This window comes from Aspergillus terreus, genomic scaffold (assembly GCF_000149615.1).
Source record: "Aspergillus terreus NIH2624 scaffold_14 genomic scaffold, whole genome shotgun sequence".
NCBI lineage: Eukaryota > Fungi > Ascomycota > Eurotiomycetes > Eurotiales > Aspergillaceae > Aspergillus > Aspergillus terreus.
The window spans coordinates 1,302,550-1,323,173 of record NT_165937.1 but is presented as its reverse complement, the minus strand read 5'-3'; the positions used below and the strand labels follow the sequence as shown (position 1 = coordinate 1,323,173).

Sequence of the window (20,624 nt, the reverse complement as noted above, 5' to 3'; positions counted from 1 at the left end):
GATCTGCGCAAGTGACCTGTTCGACGATAGCTAACACAAGCCCATCATTGACGTATGGACCTCGGTGCCTCTTTGTGTCCGAAGGAAAAAGGCAGATGGGTGTTCTAGGCGATAGGAGCAATTGGTTCACGCAAAGGAGGCGAGACAAGCCATATAGGAAGCACCACCAAGGGTCAATATAGGTAGTTTTCCGAACTCAGATCGCTTTCCCGACTTAGCCTGATATGAGTCTTACTTCATCGCCGCTTATCACCACGTGATCGATATCTGACCTTGAAGGCGTATTATTACTTAGTAACTGTCTCCGTATTCGGCCACTTAGGGTCCAATGTGGTTGGATATTTTTAGCATGCATCTCTAGCCCGACTCTGCTCCGTATGTATTCGTTCATTATTGTTAATTTACTTACTGATGTATCTGCAGACGCCCGAATATCTGGGGATGGCAGGGCGAAAGGGATTCGTTGGATGTGGTCTTGGACCTTATCTACTCCATAGGCTGTATCCATCAGGGATATATTAACTACAAATAGACCTACTTCGTAATTGAGCACCAGCGTAGTATTCCTAAACAGGCGGAGTACATTCCTTAGCAACAATCTACCTGCACTGGTGCAGGTGGGTATCTACCTATCCACATCCAAAAGGATCTTTGTTCGGTGCCAGTATTCTGATTGTTACGGGTACGGATAGGTACAGTGTATGTTCTTTTTCTGTTTTTTTAGTCCCCCACCTTTCTCCAAAAGCAATCAATAAAGTCGATGGATGTGGTCTTTGTGTAGGACCAAGTATATACACATATTCCTCTTATCCTTCCATGTAGACTAGAAAGGCCCATGTTTTTTTCAGGGTAACTTCACCCCAAGGTAAGCAACGGCGCGCGAGGCAATTATTACAGTATTGTTGGGAGTCTGCGAGTTCTAGAGGTTCTCAACAGCCACTGTCGTCGTCCCGCCAAGCCCCTCGGCCCAAGGGCGCTAAGGATCCCACCAAGCCAGTATTCCAGACCTCCCAAAACTAAGGCGTATCAAATTCTTCCTCAACCCTTGACTCTCCTCCGCGACAACCCCTCAGTCCACCTTGCTTTTCTCTTTCACATCATCCCCTCACTCTCTCTCCAACCACCCCTTCTTTCACAATGTCTGAGCCCATCAGAAATAAGAAGGCGGATTTCCCGGTCGCCCCGTAAGTGCTGTCTCACCCTTTATTCCCCGTCTTTCCAAATAGCTGGGCGCATCTGTCCCATATCACGTCTCCGTCATCTCTAACGCGTGGCCAAACCATGAACAGGACGCCGCAGAACACTCCGGCCAACAATGCACCCATCTCCTCTCATGCCCAACAGCCTGGTGTTGCGAGCATCAAAGAAGGTAATATTGCCACGGGATCATTTGCATCTGCCGTCGAAATTTTTCTCTGACGTTGTCATTATAGAAAACCTGGACCATGCGGCCGCCGCGTCCCTATTCGCAAGAAACCCTGCGCTCGTGTCCATGATCCAAGGCAAGCTGGGATCGCTTGTGGGCCGCTCATCTGGCTACATCGAGTCTCTTCCCGCTCCCGTCCGCCGACGTGTTGCTGGTCTGAAGGGCATCCAGAAAGAACATGCCAAGCTGGAGGCTCAGTTCCAGGAGGAGGTTTTGGAGCTGGAGAAGAAGTACTTTGCCAAGTTCACCCCTCTGTACCAGCGCCGTGCCACGATAGTCAATGGTGCCGCTGAGCCCACCGATGGTGAGGTGGAAGCCGGCAAGGTCGACGAAGAAGAAGAGGAGGAAGAAGAGGAAACCGCCGCCAAGGGCGAGGAAGAGTCCAAGGATGACAAGGAGACCTCCACGGCTGGAATTCCTGAGTTCTGGCTCTCTGCTATGAAGAACCAGATCTCTCTGGCGGAGATGATTACGGAGCGAGATGAGGAGGCTCTCAAGCACCTCACTGATATTCGCATGGAATACCTCGACCGCCCTGGATTCCGCCTCATCTTTGAATTCGCCGAAAACGACTTCTTCACGAACAAGACCATCTCGAAGACGTACTATTATAAGGAGGAGAATGGATACGGTGGTGATTTCATCTACGATCACGCTGAGGGAACCAAGATCGATTGGAAGCCCAACCAGGATCTCACTGTCCGCGTGGAGAGCAAAAAGCAGAGAAACAAGAGTACGTGGAGATACCTACGGGCAGAAGAGAGTCCTGCTAACTAATGAATCTGTTTCTAGACACCAAGCAGACTCGCGTTATCAAGGTTACTGTGCCCACTGAGTCCTTCTTCAACTTCTTCTCCCCGCCCCAGCCCCCTACCGACGACGATGATACCGTTGCCACCGACATCGAAGAGCGCCTCGAGCTCGATTACCAGCTTGGAGAGGACATCAAGGAGAAGCTCATCCCCCGCGCCATTGACTGGTTCACTGGTGAGGCTCTCCAGTTTGAGGAGCTGGGCGATGACATGGATGCGGACGACTTCGATGACGAGGACGACGAGGATGATGACGACGAAGAGGAGGATGATGACGACGAAACGCGATCGGACCGGGATGTGGACGATGATTCCGATGAGGAGGTTCGTACTTCAGTCCCAACCGAGGCCTTCAGTCCTTTTCAGAGGCTAACAAATCAGCAGGACGGTACCTCGAAGCCCAAGAAGGAGGCGGCGGAATGCAAACAAAACTAAGTGTATGCCTTGATGCGGACAAGAGAGTGAAGCGGCATAAATCTGGACCATGACCTACCTTGTCAAGATTGGATGGAACATGTCCACATATGTTTTTTCGTGATCCTTCGCCTTCTTGACTGTCTATTCACCCCCTTTCCCCCTCAGATTGATTCGTTCAAATACGTGCCAGCTTTGCTCCTGTTAATTGCCAATTGTTCACGGCCACGCAAGGTATCCTTAGTCCATGCGTATGGTTCTCTTAATCGATGTTTATGTGATGGATGGAAGTTTTCAGTGGCCAGGGACTTGCTTACGCTGCAATGACTTCTGATTGTCTCTCCGTTTCTTTTCCTTTATTTTCCTTTCTACTCTCCCCTTTGTTCCTCTTTTCTTTTACTTTATCCAAAACACTGGCGGCGTGAGGAGTACGCTTTCGTTTAATCCCTTCAACTGTTCCTAAACAATCAGTCTATGCTTTTGAAGACACGAAGAGCGGCAGCACAAGGTAAACTGTGATCTTAATTTGAGCTTCATCTGGTCGACCCATTCTTAGTGCCTGGACGTGTCCTCCGTGTAGATCCGGATTGATCCTCATAGTAACTACGGAGTACTCCGTATACTCCGTCCTGTCATCGCCTCACCGCCTTTTGCGTAGAAGCCCGCTTTGGGATACTGCAGGCGTCCGCCACAACAAAGCAGATGTGGCTAGAAGCGACGAATAAACAAATAAATAAATGCAGGACAACATGGGAAGAGAAGCCCGTCGAAATCCCGTATATCCCTTCTCGATTCAGCAGATGTTGGGAGGTTCCCGCTCGAAGAACACTGTCTTGGCAATGCCAATTTGACCTGTGGGGATAAATGGGGGTCGTCGACAGACGTGTGGCGCGGGCGGGCTGTCGGTGGTCGGTCGGCGTCTCAGGGGTTGCGGTTCCGCTCGCTAACTAACTGCCAGCTGTTAGCCATTTCTGTAAAGTCCTCCTCCTGCATTGAAGCATGAAGCCCATCCCTTTCGCATAGCTGAAGGTATCGCAGTCTTTCAGTCTCGTCTCTGTACGGACCCTTTTCTTGTTTCCTTTCCCTTCTTCTTGTTTTCCTTTTTCTTTCCTTTTCCTAGATTCCACGATCCCTATCCTTCGGTTGCTAGATGGTTATTACGCCCTCCGACCTCCCAAATCACGTCCATCTCGCCCTCTCCGTTCTCGTCCCAGTTTAGATACTTCTTTTCTTGCTCAACGCGGTCTTGATGGCGCATATTTACGAGGTTGGGACACGGGCCTGGCAGCCTGATCCCACCGAAGGATGGGTTGCATCCGAGGTGACGGAGAAGTTGGTCGATGGTGACAAGGTGCAGCTGGTGTTTACGTTGGAAAATGGAGAGGTTTGTTTCACGCCTATGGACTGATATAAATCCCCCAGAGAGCTAATTCTGGTATCTGAGGTATAGACGAAAACCGTGGAGACCACGCAGGCTGAGCTGCAGGTGGACAACAACCCAAACCTACCACCCTTAATGAACCCGGCCATGCTCGAGGCCAGCGAAGACCTTACGAACTTGTCCCACCTGAACGAGCCCGCAGGTTTGTCTGACTCTTGGAACCTTATCGAGAACGACGAGACTGACCCCATCGTGAAGTCCTCCAGGCTATCAAACTCCGCTATGCGCAAAAGGAAATATATACATACAGTGGAATCGTCCTTATCGCAACCAACCCTTTCGCCCGGGTCGACTCGCTATATGTCCCACAGATGGTGCAGGTGTATGCTGGGAAACACCGAGCGTCGCAGGCCCCTCATTTGTTTGCAATCGCCGAAGAGGCATTTGCGTAAGAGTGCCCCCCTGTTTCCCATGCTATGCACCTTCTGATCTGAACTTGGTCTAGTGACATGTTGCGGGATGGCAAGAATCAGACGATCGTGGTTTCTGGCGAGTCTGGTGCCGGAAAAACCGTGAGTGCCAAATACATCATGCGATACTTCGCAACGCGCGAATCTTCGGACCAGCCTGGAAAATACACCAGCAGCCGAGCGGACGCGATAAGTGAAACCGAAGAGCAGATCTTGGCGACGAATCCTGTCATGGAAGCTTTTGGTAACGCCAAAACTACGCGAAACGACAACTCTTCACGATTTGGAAAATATATCGAGATCATGTTTGACGACAAGACTAACATCATTGGCGCAAAGATCCGGACGTATCTTTTGGAAAGATCTCGCTTGGTGTTCCAGCCGCTCAAGGAGCGCAACTATCACATTTTCTACCAACTGGTCGCTGGTGCAACAGATGCAGAGAAGCAGGAGCTTGGTCTCGGGTCTGTGGAAGATTTCGACTACCTGAACCAGGGTGGCACTCCCACGATCGATGGCGTGGAGGATGATGCGGAGTTCGCCGCAACCAGGAAATCCCTGAGCACTATCGGTGTGTCCGACGATACTCAGGCCGAGATATTCCGTGTTCTTGCCGCCCTTCTCCATCTTGGAAATGTCAAAATCACGGCAACTCGGACAGAATCCAGCCTGTCTTCCGAAGAGCCTTCCCTGGTCCGATCATGTCAAATGTTGGGAATCGACGCCAGTGAATTCGCCAAATGGATCGTCAAGAAACAGCTGATTACAAGAGGAGAGAAGATCACTTCGAACCTGACGCAGCAGCAGGCCTTGGTTGTCAGGGATTCCGTTGCGAAGTTCATATACTCTAGCCTTTTCGATTGGCTCGTCGACAAGATCAACAAGGGCCTGGCAACCGACCAAGTGCTGGACAAGTTCAACGCTTTCATCGGTGTCCTCGATATTTACGGATTCGAGCACTTCGCCAAGAACTCGTTCGAACAGTTCTGCATCAATTACGCCAACGAGAAGCTGCAGCAAGAGTTCAACCAGCATGTGTTCAAGCTCGAGCAGGAAGAATATGTTCGTGAAGAGATTGATTGGACTTTTATTGACTTCTCGGACAACCAACCATGCATCGATCTGATTGAGGCGAAGCTAGGCATCCTGTCCCTTCTGGATGAGGAGTCCAGGTTGCCCATGGGCTCTGATGAGCAGTTCGTGACGAAATTGCACCATAATTTTGCTGCAGATAAGCAAAAGTTCTACAAGAAACCACGGTTTGGCAAATCAGCGTTTACCATATGCCACTATGCTGTGGACGTGACTTACGAATCCGACGGCTTCATCGAAAAGAACAGAGATACCGTCCCGGATGAGCACATGGAAGTTCTTCGCAATTCTTCGAATGCGTTCGTGAAAGAGATCCTGGACACCGCTGCTGCTGTCCGTGAGAAGGATTCGGCTTCTATTTCTTCCAAAGCCGTCACTGCACCTGGACGCAAGGTCGGCGTGGCGGTCAATCGCAAACCCACGTTAGGAGGAATCTTCAAGTCTTCGTTGATTGAGCTGATGAATACCATCAACTCCACGGATGTGCATTATATCCGTTGTATCAAACCCAACGAAGCGAAGGAGGCATGGAAGTTCGAAGGACCAATGGTGCTCAGTCAGCTGAGGGCCTGCGGTGTTCTCGAGACTGTTCGCATCAGTACGGCTGGATACCCCACACGCTGGACGTATGAAGAGTTTGCTATTCGGTACTACATGCTCTGCCATTCCTCCCAATGGACCTCAGAAATTAGGGATATGTGCCATGCCATCTTGCAAAAAGCGCTTGGGGACACCAACCAACAGAAACATGATAAATACCAGTTGGGTTTGACCAAGATCTTCTTCCGGGCAGGCATGCTTGCTTTCCTTGAGAACCTTCGGACGTCCAGGCTGAACGAGTGCGCCATTATGATTCAAAAGAATCTGCGGTGCAAATACTACCGCCGTCGTTACCTCGAAGCACGTGATTCCGTCCTCTCCACGCAAGCCCTGATCAGAGGATTTCTTGCAAGGAGACGTGCAGCGGAGATTCGCCGAATTAAGGCTGCCACGACTATCCAGCGGGTTTGGCGAGGGCAAAAGGAGCGGAAGAATTACAACCGCATCCGTGACAATTTCATTCTGTTCCAGTCGGTTGCCAAGGGCTTCCTCTGCCGCCGTAATATCATGGACACCATCCATGGCAATGCGGCGAAGATTATCCAGCGCAACTTCCGCTCTTGGCGGCAACTGCGTGCTTGGCGGCAGTACCGCCGTAAGGTGGTTATCGTCCAGAGCCTGTGGAGAGGCAAGCAGGCGAGACGCGAGTACAAGAAGCTGAGAGAGGATGCACGGGATCTGAAACAGATCTCTTACAAACTGGAGAACAAGGTCGTGGAGTTGACCCAATACCTCGAATCCTTGAAGCGTGAGAACAAATCGCTCAACTCCCAACTTGAGAACTACGAGACTCAAGTCAAATCCTGGAGGAGTCGACACAACGCTCTGGAGAACCGCTCAAGAGAGCTTCAGGCGGAAGCCAATCAAGCTGGTATCACAGCTGCTCGGCTGACCGCATTGGAGGATGAAATGGCCAAGTTGCAGCAAAATCACAATGATGCGCAAGCAACTATTCGGCGTCTCCAGGAAGAGGAGAAGGTCTCCCGCGAGGCAATTCGCGCAGCGAACGAGGAATTGGATAGACTCAAGCAGATGAATACCGAGGCCGAGAATGAAAAGGCGACTCTTCGCCAGCAAGTGGCGGAGCTGGAAGAGCAGCTGGAGATTGCAAAGAGAAGTGTACCTGTGAATGGTGTGAACGGTGATCAGAATGGTGGGCCCATTCAGCCACCTGCAAGTGGATTGATCAACCTTGTTTCGTCCAAGAAACCCAAGCCTAAGAGACGCAGCGCGGGTGCGGAGAGAATTGACACTGACCGGTTCAGTGGTGCTTATAACCCGCGCCCTGTGTCTATGGCAATTCCTAGTGGGTTGAGCCGCCAGAACTTTGGTGGTGCTGCCCTCTCTCCCGGACTAGACTCGGTCGAGGCAGAGCTGGAGAATCTGCTGTCAGAGGAGGACGAGCTCAACGAGGAAGTCACCATGGGCCTGATTCGCAATCTCAAGATTCCCTTGCCTAGTTCCACTCCGCCGCCGACGGAGAAGGAGGTCCTGTTCCCGGCCTACCTGATCAACCTGGTCACTTCGGAGATGTGGAACAACGGCTTTGTCAAGGAGTCTGAGCGGTTCCTTGCCAATGTCATGCAGTCGATCCAACAGGAGGTCATGCAGCACGATGGGGACGATGCTATCAACCCCGGGGCATTCTGGCTCTCCAATGTGCACGAAATGCTTTCCTTTGTCTTCCTGGCTGAGGATTGGTATGAGGCCCAGAAAACCGATAACTACGAGTACGACCGTCTGCTCGAGATTGTGAAGCACGACCTGGAGAGTCTGGAATTCAACATCTACCACACGTGGATGAAGGTGTTGAAGAAGAAACTCTATAAGATGATTGTTCCTGCGATCATTGAGTCCCAGTCTCTTCCAGGCTTCGTTACGAGCGAGACGAATCGGTTCCTAGGAAAGCTTCTTCCGTCCAACAACAACCCCGCATACAGCATGGACAACCTCCTGAGCCTTTTGAACAATGCCTACAAGGCAATGAAGGCCTTCTATCTCGAGGATAGCATCATCATACAAACGGTCACTGAGCTCCTCAAGCTCGTGGGTGTCACCGCTTTCAACGATCTCCTGATGAGGAGAAACTTCCTCTCGTGGAAGCGGGGCCTGCAAATCAACTATAACATAACCCGTATTGAGGAGTGGTGCAAGAGCCATGACATGCCAGAGGGAACCTTGCAACTGGAACATCTGATGGTACGCTGAGTCCTCACTGTCCTTCTCTCTGTAAACATATTCCAATGCTAACAACTATCTACAGCAAGCAACCAAACTCCTGCAGCTCAAGAAGGCCACGCTCAATGATATTGAGATCATCCAGGATATCTGTTGGATGTAAGGACTACCTTGACTCTTTAAGTAGAAGGTGACTAACACAGCATAGGCTCTCTCCCAACCAGATCCAGAAGCTACTGAACCAATATCTGGTGGCGGATTATGAACAACCCATCAACGGAGAAATTATGAAGGCTGTAGCCTCCCGCGTTACCGAGAAGAGCGATGTGCTGCTGTTGACCCCTGTGGACATGGAAGACAGCGGCCCGTACGAGATCGCTGAGCCGCGAGTGATCACGGCTTTGGAGACTTATACTCCGTCCTGTAAGTACCCCAGTGTCCGTACTGGAAATGGATTTTACTGACTCTTCATCAAGGGCTCCAAACGCCGCGACTCAAGCGTCTCGCCGAGATTGTGTCAGCCCAAGCTATGGCACAGCAGGAAAGGCTTGAGATGGCGGAACATGGCCCAATTGCTGCCGAGTAATGTTGTACAATAGACGTCGTGATGTGGTCTTTTTGTTTGATTTCCCATTTCGTGATGAGATACGCTTTTGCCGGCTCGACTATTCCAGGATTTGGACACTTGAAGCCATATATGATTGTTTTGGGGCATATATTTGAATGTGTTTCTTTAGATTTCATTTGTCTACCAATTTGACGCACCACAATGCGCTGATGGAGCATTGTGGAGTAGAGGTTGATGGCTGAATAAATTGGCTTGATGTTGATATGTACAGCCAAGCCTACTTCCGTGTATAAAGCTCTTTATATCGAGATCTCTACATTCCTTTTACCTGCCAAGTAAGATACTCGTCGCAGTCATGCAGCGACGTGCGGCAGTGATGGCCGCCTACGGAGGCCCATTACATCAGTCACCGCACCGCCCTCGCGGCGCTTGCTTTCCGTCCACACTATCAGATTATCCTCCGCACTCGTCCAAACTTCTATCCAGCCAGAACTGCCCATCATGACTTTGTCCGAGATCAACTTCATCACGGGGAACAAGAACAAGCTCGCGGAAGTGCGGGCGATCCTGGGTAGCGTAATTGAAGTGAAGAACCAGGCCGTCGATGTCCCCGAGATACAAGGCTCGATCGAGGAAATCGCCCGGGAAAAATGCAAGCGCGCCGCCGAGGTGGTAAGTGACGATGGCCCCATTCGGTTCAAAACCGAAAATATCTAGGTTACTCAATTATAGGTTTCTGCAGGTTGGCGGCCCCGTGTTGACGGAGGATACGGCGCTCGAGTTTCGGGCCCTTCAGGGCCTCCCCGGGCCGTACATGTAAGCCCGGTCCAAGCCCCGAAACCAGTCACCAATGCTGTGTGCGTAGTGCTAAGAAGAGACGCAGTAAATCGTTCCTCGAGGCACTGGGCCATGAGGGCTTGAACAAGCTTCTTGATTCGTTTGACGACCGCACCGGCGAGGCAGTGTGCACGTTCGCGTTTTGCCGTGGGCCCGGGTCGGAACCGATCCTGTTCCAAGGGCGCACTGAAGTAAGTAACGGGATAGGATGGGGTGTCTAGAGGGATGAAGGATGAAGTGCTGATGGGATCGCTCTGCAGGGTACGATCGTCCGCCCAAGAGGACCCCCAAATTTCGGTATGTCGTGTCGTCCCTTCTCATGCGAGATATATACACGGCTCATGCTCACGCTCACGCTTCCGTTCTGTTCTAGGCTGGGATCCTATCTTCGAATATCAGGGCAAGACCTACGCCGAGATGGACAAAGAAGCCAAGGTACGCAGCCGAGTCTCTCTCTCCGCGACATCTGTCTGTGTCGTGTTTCGCTGATACGCCAGCAGAACCAGATCTCGCACCGGTACAAGGCCTTGGTCAAACTACAGAAGTGGCTGGCCGAAGAGCAGCAGTCTTCCGCCTGATTATCCCATGGGAAGATTCAGTGGCCTGGGGCTCTGCCCAGGTGCCACTGCATTAATTCGCCCTGCCGGCCTGGTCGCTCTTCCAGGAGTCGACCCAGGTCGCGATCCTCGCACAGTTATTCTCTACATCATCGTCCTTTTCGCTGTTTAGCTCAACCACGATTTCTTCGTCGAAAGCTTCCCGCGCTTCCTCTAGTAACACGCCAAAGATCTCCGCATCTAGATTCTCCTGCAACTTCGTTTCTTTGTATCCCCTGGCGCGAGTAACGGTTAGACGTCTGAACTTGAATGGGTCGGAGGGGGGTCTCGGGGCGAGAGGTGGCCGCGCGGAGATAGGTACCTTGACGATAGACGGTCATAGTGGATGGATGTCGACGGACACCGCAGAACGACAACCAGGTCGATCCAGGATTTGGGGAAGAGATCGCACGCGTGCCAGTCTATGAGGTAGCCTCCTTGCAGGACTTCGTCTTCGATTGCGTCTAGGAGCTGTAGCCGTGCGAAGTAAGTATAGATCCCGAAGCACGCGCATAGTTTCGATTGTGTTCATAAGAAAAGGTATTGTAACGCAGAACCCAGCGAAACATACCTTGTCTTCATCCACAACCCACGTATCCAGTTCGTCGTCGTAAGTCTCGAAGCAGTCGCGGTCTTTTGCGACTTGGTTTATCGAGAGATAGCGCAACCCGGTATCTTGCGCCAGTTGTTCGCAGTGGACTGTCTTCCCCACGCCGGGGGTGCCTGTGATGATCACATTCGGAGAGGTCCGCATGTTTCCTCTGGAGTTAAGAGATCAACAAGATAAAAACCGTAATGCTCTCGGTGAAGTCAAGTATGATTGTCGCGCTCTACAAAGGCGAGGGAAATTTTACGTGGGGTTACCCGCCCGTTCGGCATGTCGGACTAACTGAATCCGACCTAGTCCCCGATACGGACATCTCATCTAATCGATCTAGTATACAAACATGATGTACAGACATTCAACATATCCTATGCTATCTGCATGTTTTGGTAGGTATTAGGTGGAAGTGCAACCGGTTTAAGTCCTGGATTGTCTCTCAAGGATCTCTGCAGGCACCGAAAGTCTAAAGTTGTTAGATTCAATAGCCGCTCCGGCTTCAGCTCGGTAGGGTCCTTACTTCAAAATTTCGAATAGTTTGTACTTCTGAAAGTAGGCTGAGCCTCGACGGTAACCTTTCAAAATCCGAGAAGGGTCTGGAGGAACTGTGCGCGTCCCTTTCAGGCGGTCAATCGCACGCGGTGGCTTGAACATCGGGTCAAAGACCAAGAGGTTTGCACTGCCATTGTCGCGTATTTCAAACCCGACGATGGCCAGAGAGTGTCCTGTAATGATGAATTCTAGCTTAGACGCTGGGGGTGGCATGTTGAGGGGGGCGAGGCCAGAGGAGCTCAAACCTTGATGCTGTAGATAAATAGGCGGGAGATTGGTCATGAGAACTTTTTTCTCTTGATCCGTCGAACATGCTTGTCGGAAGTAGTTCGCTATATTTGCAAATAAGGCATCGTGGGCTTGCGTTTCACCTGTTTTCGCAATGCTACTCGCTTCACATCTAGAACCGGTCAGTGGTCACTTCTCGCAGGCTGTCGTTCAGGGTGTGGCGGGTCTCACCGTATGCCGAGACTCATAAACAACGCTTGTGCCTGTGCGGATCAGCAACGTGTTGCGGTGCCTTGAATACAAGAACTCACTTCTGGCGTCCCAATGTACTTCCTGGTGCCCCGAATGCCGCCGGTTTCGAGACGCCCGACGCTGTTATATCCCTTGTCCCAGGCATTTTCTATCATGTCCTGCAGCTGCAAGATGGTCGGCAAGGACTCTCCAAAGCATTCATACCCGGGACTACGGGATGCTATTATGTATGAGACGAGCATTTGGATGTTCCTGTAGCCGCAGAACCCGCCTTCGCGGGGTATTTTGGAAATCTGACGGACCTCAGGGCTGCACAAAAATGCGCGCTGAACCGATGTGTCGTGCTCGCATAATCGACCAAGAACCGGGATGATATCCTTTGCTTCGTTTTCGACGGTTTCGTGTTTTTGGAGCGACCCGTCCGCAGCGATCTTGTTGGTGAGGGAGGAATTGGCTCCTTTTTCCAGCATTCGCCGGAGCCAGGAGGGCATTTTCTTCTCGTGGGCGTAGGGGCCCAGTTCCGCGCGCTGTCTGTGGTTAGCCTATTGCCACCGGATGGATGGGATGGGGAGGTCACGTACTCCCAGACGCTTGACGCCTTTGTATGTTGTTTGTATGTTTTCCGCGGTCGAGGATGTACTGGCGGTTTTGTTTCCATTGGCTGAAAACGCCCGAGCCATGTCTTCTTTCAGGAATCGCTGGCCGGTGGAAGACTTATTCAGATCTTTCATCATTCTATGTTCGTCAAAGTCGGATATATATCCTGCGTCGGACGCTGGATCCGGTAGCGGTGCTTGAGGGGTAGGTCCATCTTCAAAAGCAACAGTCTCGGCAATGTGCAGGTCAAGATGTGTCGAAAGCTCGGTTTGTTCCACTATCTCACCGCAACCATGAGGACAGTCAATATATTTCGGCAGAGGCTCCTCTTGATCAGGCTCCGAGGTGGGGGAGTCCGTGGCTACGTGACTCGGGCCAAGTTCGGGCCGGGTATCGTGTTCGGGATGACAATACTCGATGTGCTCCGCAACGAAGTTGCTATCAGGGTCGGAGAACGGACAGAATGGACAGGTTGCGTCGTCCATAACTTGGTCACAGATGGCCACTCCTGGTAGGCTGCAGGGATTGAAAGCCTAGAAAAGGAGAATGCACAGTCGCGCATAAACAAGAGAAGTTGGGTATGCTCAAACGGTCGTTGATGTCAGGCCATTTGGGGGTTTGCTGCCGGCATCCGAAGTAAGTAAGTATACTCCGTAGGTAGAGCTAGATGAATCAGGCGGTTCGGGCCTAAATGCATGTTACCCAAGTTAGTAGGCTGCACTGCAGAGTGGGTCACCCGCACAGAGCCAATCTGATTACAGTCCATGGACCTTGATTTGCCATGTTAGGTAAGATGGCCTGACGAATCAGATGTTCTATAAAGTGGCAGAATTCGAGACTCCTTAACAGGTTAGTTAGGGATAGATAGGTACCTAAGGTACTCGGGTACCTATTTGAAGGTACCAAAGTATTACATTGCGAGGTTCAGAATAGGTGAGCCTCTACTAGAGATTTTCGTAGGGGAGTACTGCTTTTCACAGCTATGTCTAGAACACCCAATGATCCGACTGCGTATTCGATACGCAGATCTACTATACATAAAGTCTACATTCTGATCGACCTAGACCAGCGTGACTCATATCGGGATGAAAACAACAACATAATGCGGATTAGTCATGGCCCAGTGGTAGCGCTCCGATATCGTATGCCCGAAACAGAAGGCGGAGAGGCAGCGGCGGGAAAAAATTATGCGCTGCCCCCCATATTAGTCCGTCATTAGATGCTCCGCTTTCGCAACCCCGCCAGTGCACATAAAAAGGCTGTCCCGCTGCCGGAGTCATTGTCCATAGAGACTCGTGGTTCCAGACATCATCTCCTTCCCAGGACTCGACTCGGCTCCTCGCAGGATGGACAGTCAATTCCCGTCCGATTCGGACTCCCGACCGTTGGTCAACGGAACTTCCAGTAATTGGGTCGTCCAGAAGTTTGGCGGCACCAGTGTTGGAAAATTCGCTTTTAACATTGTCGACCAGGTGGTCATGTAAGTCGCTTTGTCGCACAAGCACATTGTCTGGATATGGGTCTTGTTAACCAACAACGTCAAACCTCAGACCGAGTCTTGTGCAACACAGCGTGGCTGTAGTCTGCTCTGCGAGAAGTAGTTCGACAAAGGCTGAGGGTACCACCAACCGGTGAGTCATTTTTGTACTGAACACTCCCCCCGGAACACTTCACCACGTCTCTCTCAACCCCCCACCCGTCCACAATCAAATCATTGTATTGGCAAGGGAGCATCCTCTGACAGGAACCACCTGATAGATTGCTGAGAGCCGCGCGGGACGCTGAAAATTCTCAATCGCAACAATATGTCTCCTTCGTCGAAGCTGTCCGGTCAGAACATGTCCAAGTGGCCCAAGATCAACTGCAGTCCAGCGAAATCAAATCCCAAGTCATTACGGAAATCAATGGCGAATGCGAACGAGTCCTCAAGGTGTTGGAGGCTGCTCAGACCCTCGGGGAAATCAGCGCCCGTTGTGTGGACAAGGTGATTAGTACTGGGGAGAAGCTGAGTTGTCGGCTGATGGCCGCTTTCCTCCAAGACCGCGGTGTGGACGCGGAATACGTGGATCTGGCGGAGATCATTGACTTCCCCATCTCCAACCATGGCCTCGACCAAGTGTTTTACAATAAACTTGCCGCTGCCCTTGGACGGAGAATCCAGGAATGCGAGGGAAAGGTTCCAGTGATCACTGGATATTTCGGAACGGTACCGGGCGGCCTTCTCGATCAGATTGGCCGCGGGTACACCGATCTTTGCGCCGCATTGGTGGCCGTTGGCATCCATGCGAAGGAACTACAGGTGTGGAAGGAAGTTGATGGCATCTTTACCGCAGACCCCCGCAAAGTGCCCACTGCACGCCTTCTCTCGGCAATCACCCCCGCCGAGGCCGCCGAATTGACCTTCTACGGTTCAGAAGTCATCCACCCGTTTACTATGGAGCAGGTCATCCGCGCCAAGATCCCGATTCGCATCAAAAATGTCATGAACCCCAAGGGTGACGGTACCGTCATCTTCCCGGACTCTTCTTCTGAACTGGAGAAGACCGCTCCGGGCCACGATCCCAAGTTATTCCGCACGCGGAGCCACAGCTTCATGCAGAGACCGAAGCGCCCGACGGCTGTCACGATCAAACACAAGATCCTTGTGATCAACGTCCATTCGAACAAGCGCTCCCTGTCACACGGCTTCTTTGCCGGCATCTTTTCCGTCCTTGACCGGTGGAGACTCTCAATTGATCTGATCTCCACTAGCGAGGTCCACGTGTCCATGGCTCTTCATTCGGAGATGCCCTTGCTGAATGGAGTCGGCCGAGATGAGTATCAGATTATTGATGACGACCTGAAAGGGGCGTTGAACGACTTGCAAAAATACGGCACGGTGGACATCATTCCCGAGATGGCTATCCTCAGTCTGGTTGGAAAGCAGATGAAGAATATGATCGGCGTCGCGGGGAGGATGTTCACTACCCTTGGGGAGAACAACGTCAACATCGAAATGATCTCGCAAGGTAAGTTGCTAGTTCTGCGGCTGTTCAGACCGGCCCGATACTGACGGATTTCTACTTGCTAGGTGCCAGCGAGATCAACATTTCCTGCGTGATTGAAGAACGAGACGCAGACCGTGCTTTGAACATAATCCACACGAGCATGTTTACCTTCTTAGATTAATACTCGCCCACATTTCCTGCGGTCCTCCACGTTTCTCCTTCTCCTTTGGTTCTTGTGCATATTTCAGCGAGGGTTGTTTGATGTTATAGGATATCCATCAGATTTGTCCGGTGTACGAAAAGTTTGACGCATCAAGATATACCTATGCCTTTTGGATCTTTCTGCCTGTGGGATGCACTTTCTGAGCGTGGTCAGATTGTTTGCTGCGTCCAATTGTGTCTTCACTGGATAGACTTTGTGTTTGGTTGGGTTCGAAGACTTCCTGGCGTTACAGTTTTCTCCTTCTATTCATCTTATATAGAACTGATGTTTTCGTCGGTACCAAGAACATAGAGTCCCTTCTGTTTACAGTCCTTCCAATGAAGTCTCCTTGATTTCTCCCGCGGCCTGCATGCGAGGATATCTACGTAGATATAGATGCCCCAAGAGAATGGGGTTGGGATTTACGAGCGGAATCAACCGGGAATCGCCGCATCGGACGAGCTGAAGATGAACTCAGGCCTCCTCTAGAGCCCCTTTCGACCTGAGGTGCATGATGCATCGCCATTGAAGCTTGGGACTGAAACCTCTATCACCGTGATGCTAGGGATAGGTGGAGTCAACCGTGCTGATATACTCCGCACTATCTAACCACCCACCTACTGTCCGAGCCCTCAATATATCGGGTCACCTTGCCTAAGAAACAGAATTTCGTAGCACCTCACTGCCTAGTTTGAATGGATGTACCTGTAGAATCCCTCGAGGGGGTTCCGTGATGAGAACATCTTGTAGCCACGCGGGCTTTTGCCGTCGGCGTTGCAGGTTTCATTTGCCCATTCCTCTGTGTTCCGCATCCCCACTTGGCTCTCCCTTGAAGCATTCTCGCTCATTCTAAGGAGCCGGGAAGACAGTGCCACCTATAATAGCATGATATAAGGGATTTGGCGGTGACGGATGGTGCGATTTCAATCGCATGTTGAGATCGTGCCACCATGCACCGAACACGTATTCCTCCTTAGAAGCCCAGTAGGATTAGTTAGTTACACAGGCAGGTACGGTAGATACTGTATGCCAGGCACCACTGCTCGTATGCACCGCAAGCCATCAAAACTGTACCTTACTCCTCGAGGCCAGGGCTAATGTAGGTACACGACGCACTTGCCACCGGGGACATGCACCGGAACTTGCACCGAGGCTGGCAAAAGACGACGGGAATGCTGTCTTAGCCAACCTAGCTCTGGTACGACCCCTCGCTGGATCTAGACTGGGGGGAATGCACTCCGGAGTCGCCTCGCACATACCGGCCTCGTCAATCGATGGAAAAATGGAGACCGAGGGGGTCCATGATCGACCGAAATGGGGGGCTGATTGGATCGAGGGATGAAGGATGGAGTCTGAAAGAGTAAGTAAGGAGCGAAGTCTGTCGCCTCCCGGTCTAGCCCGTCGTATTGTCACGCCGTGACCATACGCTGCCCCCCAAATTTCTCCCCCAGATAGAGAGAAAAACGCGTGACACGACCGCGTCGGAACCATACCGTACACCGCGCGAGCACCATCAACATCACCCGCCTTTTGCTCATCTTCCTCATGCCGTTTCTTAACTTAACCAGCGCCTTTCGCCAATTTCCCCCTCCCTCCCCACCTGGCTTCGACCTAATCGTTCTTCTACCCGCTACGATCTGATCAGGATTTTCCTCTTCTCTTCTGTGCTCGTTGTCCTTGCCGCCCTCAGATCATCCGCCTATCTCCTTCTCATCCGATCCCATCTCGCGCGTGCGCGTCGGACGAACATCACAGATAACTAGGCTCCCACCGAAGCCAAACCGCCCCAAGTCTCGTCGAATCGAATCGATCCAAGTTCCACCTTGATCCCCCGTTAGTGCCGGTAGCCTTGGTCGATTACATATATCGTCTATCTCCAAACCGACTCGCGTGGATCACCCCTGCCTTAAATGTACTGTCCAGGCCTTTGTTGCCCAACTATCATCGACTTTATGCCTAACTAGGTGCCATCCAGGACCTTCCACACTAGCTGCGTCGGTTATCAGCTGGCAGGGATACAACTCCACCATCTCTAGAAGACAAAAAGCATCTGTCTTTGCTTCATCCTCTGCAACCTTCACCTCAGCGCCGGTCTATCCTCGGCTTCGCGCTGTCACATTCCACACCGGAGAAACCGGTTTCGACGCGTCGCAACTCACTCCGGATCCATCGGACCCAAGTCAGCATGAGCTCGACGCGTTCTGCGCCGACTGCGCGGACCATGGCGAAAGCATCGTCACCCTTGGATACAGAACCCTCGAAATTGCGCCCGCGGCTAGAGCCATCGCCCATGCCATTGCAGCCCCTGGAGAACGTTCCCGCCGAACCAGGCAGAGACTACGCGCTCAACCCTTCCCATGGGGGTTTGCACCGGCCATCGCCCACCAAGCCTTCTCGAGGATCGAACGCTTCTCTTTCTGGCCGAGGCAATCTTGGCTTCGTCTCCATCACCGCACCCGCTCCTCCATCGTTCACCACCGATTCCCCGACGAAAAAGCCCCCATTCAATACCTTTCACCACTCTGCTCCACCTCCCTCGATGCCACAATCCGCCCTGTTTACGACCTTCCCGAGTGTCAACCCAGATAAGCATCCGCATCAGGAACCCCACTCCATAGACGAGCCCACCAGCGACAACTTTGCTGATTTCCCCGAACCGTCGTTCCCGTCTAAGCCACCTTTGAAGAGGATGCTTCTGGAGGCGGCGCCGTTGAAGGAACGGTCGTCCAAGAAGCAAAAGAACGAGGACGACTCGGTGCGACTGCCGGATCCCAGCGAGATGCCCCCGATCGAAGATGACGGGACCAAGCCCCCCTACAGCTATGCCACTCTCATAGGGATGTCTATCCTGCGCGCTCCGAACAGACGTCTGACCCTGGCGCAAATATACAAGTGGATCTCGGATACGTTCCGCTATTACAAAAATAGCGATGCCGGTTGGCAGAACAGCATCCGTCACAACCTCAGTCTAAATAAGGCGTTCATCAAACAAGAGCGTCCTAAGGATGACCCGGGCAAAGGCAACTACTGGGCTATTGAGCCGGGCATGGAAGCTCAGTTCCTGAAGGACAAGCCCCTGCGCCGTGCCACCATGTCAAGCCTTCCCCTACCGGCAGCTCCTCAAAAAGAACCCGCCCATCCACCGAGCTCAAGCACCACCACTTGGGCGGTTCCCCCGCCGTCGTATCAATCTGCTGCTCCGAAGACTTCGCAAAATGTGGACCTATCGTCCGATGCCACCTTACCTGCTTCTGATCCTGCTCTGCAGGATGATACAGGGGATGAAGGTGCCAACGCTCCCGGTCCACAGACTCATCCTCCGCGCTCGTCCCCCCCTCAACCGATTCACTCGTCTCCCCCGATTGTGCCGCCTCGGTTTGTTCGCCAGGGTACCCCACCGACGCCTTCTCAGGTTCCTGCCTCGTCGGGTGCCGCTTCTCGCACGAAGAAGAGAAAGTCGGCGGCAATGAACGATAGCGGATACTTTTCCTCGCTGGAGTCTTCTGCACTGCGCCCCAACAAGGCTGGTCATATCTTGACGTCAGACTTGGACATCGAACCTCCTCGCATCAAGCGCGGCAGGGCAGAAGAAGAGATCGCCCGCATTCGCAGCTCCTCTCACGATATCAGCCCCAGCCACTCCGGGGTTCTGAAGGATGCTGGTGTTATTGTTGGCTCCTCTCCCTTGCGTGGGGAGTATGTTAGCATGCTGCCTCCCCCGATCACACCTGTGATCAAGTTTAAGAAACCTGCAAAGCCCCCGCCGTCCGTCTCGCCCAATACCAACCTTCGAAACCATCGCAAGAAGATACAGCAGATGGTCAACTCGCCGATCAAACATTTGGGCCTCACGGAGGAGGATCTGCCATGGAGTCCTGCTTTCAACCTTCAGGACGAAACCTTTACGCCGAATGACCACCTCCATTCGAGCTTTGATGTCTTTGCCGATCCATCTGGGGACCACATATCCACCCCGGCATATGGCTCGCCCGAGAAGCGGTCCGCTAAGCGTGGCCGGGCCGACGCCAGTGGATCGAATGGTAATGCGCTGGCCGATATCACGGCGATGAGTGTGAACAGTAAAGCCGGGCTTCCGTCTCTTTCCCACAAGACCAAGGGGCTGCTCTTTCCGGAGTCGCCGTCGAAACTTCCGGAGCCCGGACGGTTTATCGATGCCACGCATGATGATTTCTTCTCGTTCCATCTGTTTGATGAGAGCCCAGGAGAGGTCGATGGAGTTGACCTCCTGCAAGGCTTTCAGAAGATCGGCGGAGCAACCAAGGACGATCAATCGAAACCTCGATTCCACGCGTCGAGACCGCAACTTAACCCTCGAAGTAATACATCGTTGTTCTGAGCTGCTGGTGCCCTATGGCATCGAAGAGGATTACACATACGCACCGAGCAGGTTTCGTGGATCTATGTGAAAGAATCTTTCGGAAAGCTGAACCACTGGCCTGGTTCAGGACCGCAATTAATGTCTGTGACTTAATACTTAGGACTTGGTGGTGTTGGGACTGGACTGAAACATTTGACTTCTTTTCGAGCCATTGATTTATTTGGAGTTTTGGGCTACGGTGAGGTCTGGAGTCGGTTCTGACTTTAACTCAGCCTGAGATGACCATGAGATGACTTTTACGATGACATTTGCCAAGATGTACATGAACTGATGCTTACGAGTTTCACTTGGTTGCTTTGGAGTTTGTTGTATTCTGTTATTTAGTTGGTTGCCAGGGATATTGCTTTTGTCAGATGTCGAATTAATCTTGTTGATTTTAGGCTGATGTCTCATCGTACCTACATTCTAAGTCCGGATTTTAAGCATCTTCAT

General features: G+C 51.9%; 7 protein-coding genes across 7 annotated transcripts; 5 read left to right on the top strand and 2 right to left on the bottom strand.

Moving 5' to 3' along the window:
• Nucleotides 1-1,137: 1,137 nt before the first annotated feature.
• nap1 (histone chaperone NAP1) lies at nucleotides 1,138-2,673 on the top strand (the record flags this gene model as incomplete). Its single annotated transcript, XM_001218096.1, has 4 exons — nucleotides 1,138-1,184; nucleotides 1,290-1,369; nucleotides 1,434-2,159; nucleotides 2,219-2,673. The coding sequence occupies 4 exons, from the start codon at nucleotides 1,138-1,140 to the stop codon at nucleotides 2,671-2,673; spliced, it is 1,308 nt and encodes a 435-aa protein (XP_001218097.1).
• Nucleotides 2,674-3,901: 1,228 nt separating this feature from the next.
• ATEG_09474 (type V myosin) lies at nucleotides 3,902-8,959 on the top strand (the record flags this gene model as incomplete). Its single annotated transcript, XM_001218095.1, has 7 exons — nucleotides 3,902-4,036; nucleotides 4,103-4,235; nucleotides 4,292-4,481; nucleotides 4,539-8,394; nucleotides 8,459-8,532; nucleotides 8,582-8,796; nucleotides 8,850-8,959. 7 exons carry the CDS (start codon nucleotides 3,902-3,904, stop codon nucleotides 8,957-8,959), a joined length of 4,713 nt encoding a protein of 1,570 aa, XP_001218096.1.
• A 483-nt stretch (nucleotides 8,960-9,442) lies between these two features.
• Nucleotides 9,443-10,356, top strand: ATEG_09473 (non-canonical purine NTP pyrophosphatase; the record flags this gene model as incomplete). The annotated part of the gene is made up of 6 exons (XM_001218094.1): nucleotides 9,443-9,613; nucleotides 9,684-9,757; nucleotides 9,825-9,969; nucleotides 10,039-10,075; nucleotides 10,152-10,213; nucleotides 10,285-10,356. 6 exons carry the CDS (start codon nucleotides 9,443-9,445, stop codon nucleotides 10,354-10,356), a joined length of 561 nt encoding a protein of 186 aa, XP_001218095.1.
• A 52-nt stretch (nucleotides 10,357-10,408) lies between these two features.
• On the bottom strand, nucleotides 10,409-11,128 carry ATEG_09472 (nucleoside triphosphates FAP7; the record flags this gene model as incomplete). The annotated part of the gene is made up of 3 exons (XM_001218093.1): nucleotides 10,409-10,610; nucleotides 10,697-10,845; nucleotides 10,946-11,128. The coding sequence occupies 3 exons, from the start codon at nucleotides 11,126-11,128 to the stop codon at nucleotides 10,409-10,411; spliced, it is 534 nt and encodes a 177-aa protein (XP_001218094.1).
• A 267-nt stretch (nucleotides 11,129-11,395) lies between these two features.
• ATEG_09471 (C78 family peptidase) lies at nucleotides 11,396-13,089 on the bottom strand (the record flags this gene model as incomplete). Its single annotated transcript, XM_001218092.1, has 5 exons — nucleotides 11,396-11,441; nucleotides 11,496-11,927; nucleotides 11,987-12,018; nucleotides 12,067-12,534; nucleotides 12,589-13,089. The coding sequence occupies 5 exons, from the start codon at nucleotides 13,087-13,089 to the stop codon at nucleotides 11,396-11,398; spliced, it is 1,479 nt and encodes a 492-aa protein (XP_001218093.1).
• Nucleotides 13,090-13,950: 861 nt separating this feature from the next.
• ATEG_09470 (aspartate kinase) lies at nucleotides 13,951-15,772 on the top strand (the record flags this gene model as incomplete). Its single annotated transcript, XM_001218091.1, has 4 exons — nucleotides 13,951-14,084; nucleotides 14,155-14,235; nucleotides 14,363-15,612; nucleotides 15,675-15,772. 4 exons carry the CDS (start codon nucleotides 13,951-13,953, stop codon nucleotides 15,770-15,772), a joined length of 1,563 nt encoding a protein of 520 aa, XP_001218092.1.
• A 2,206-nt stretch (nucleotides 15,773-17,978) lies between these two features.
• ATEG_09469 (forkhead box protein L2) lies at nucleotides 17,979-20,150 on the top strand (the record flags this gene model as incomplete). Its single annotated transcript, XM_001218090.1, has 1 exon — nucleotides 17,979-20,150. The coding sequence occupies one exon, from the start codon at nucleotides 17,979-17,981 to the stop codon at nucleotides 20,148-20,150; it is 2,172 nt and encodes a 723-aa protein (XP_001218091.1).
• Nucleotides 20,151-20,624: the final 474 nt, after the last annotated feature.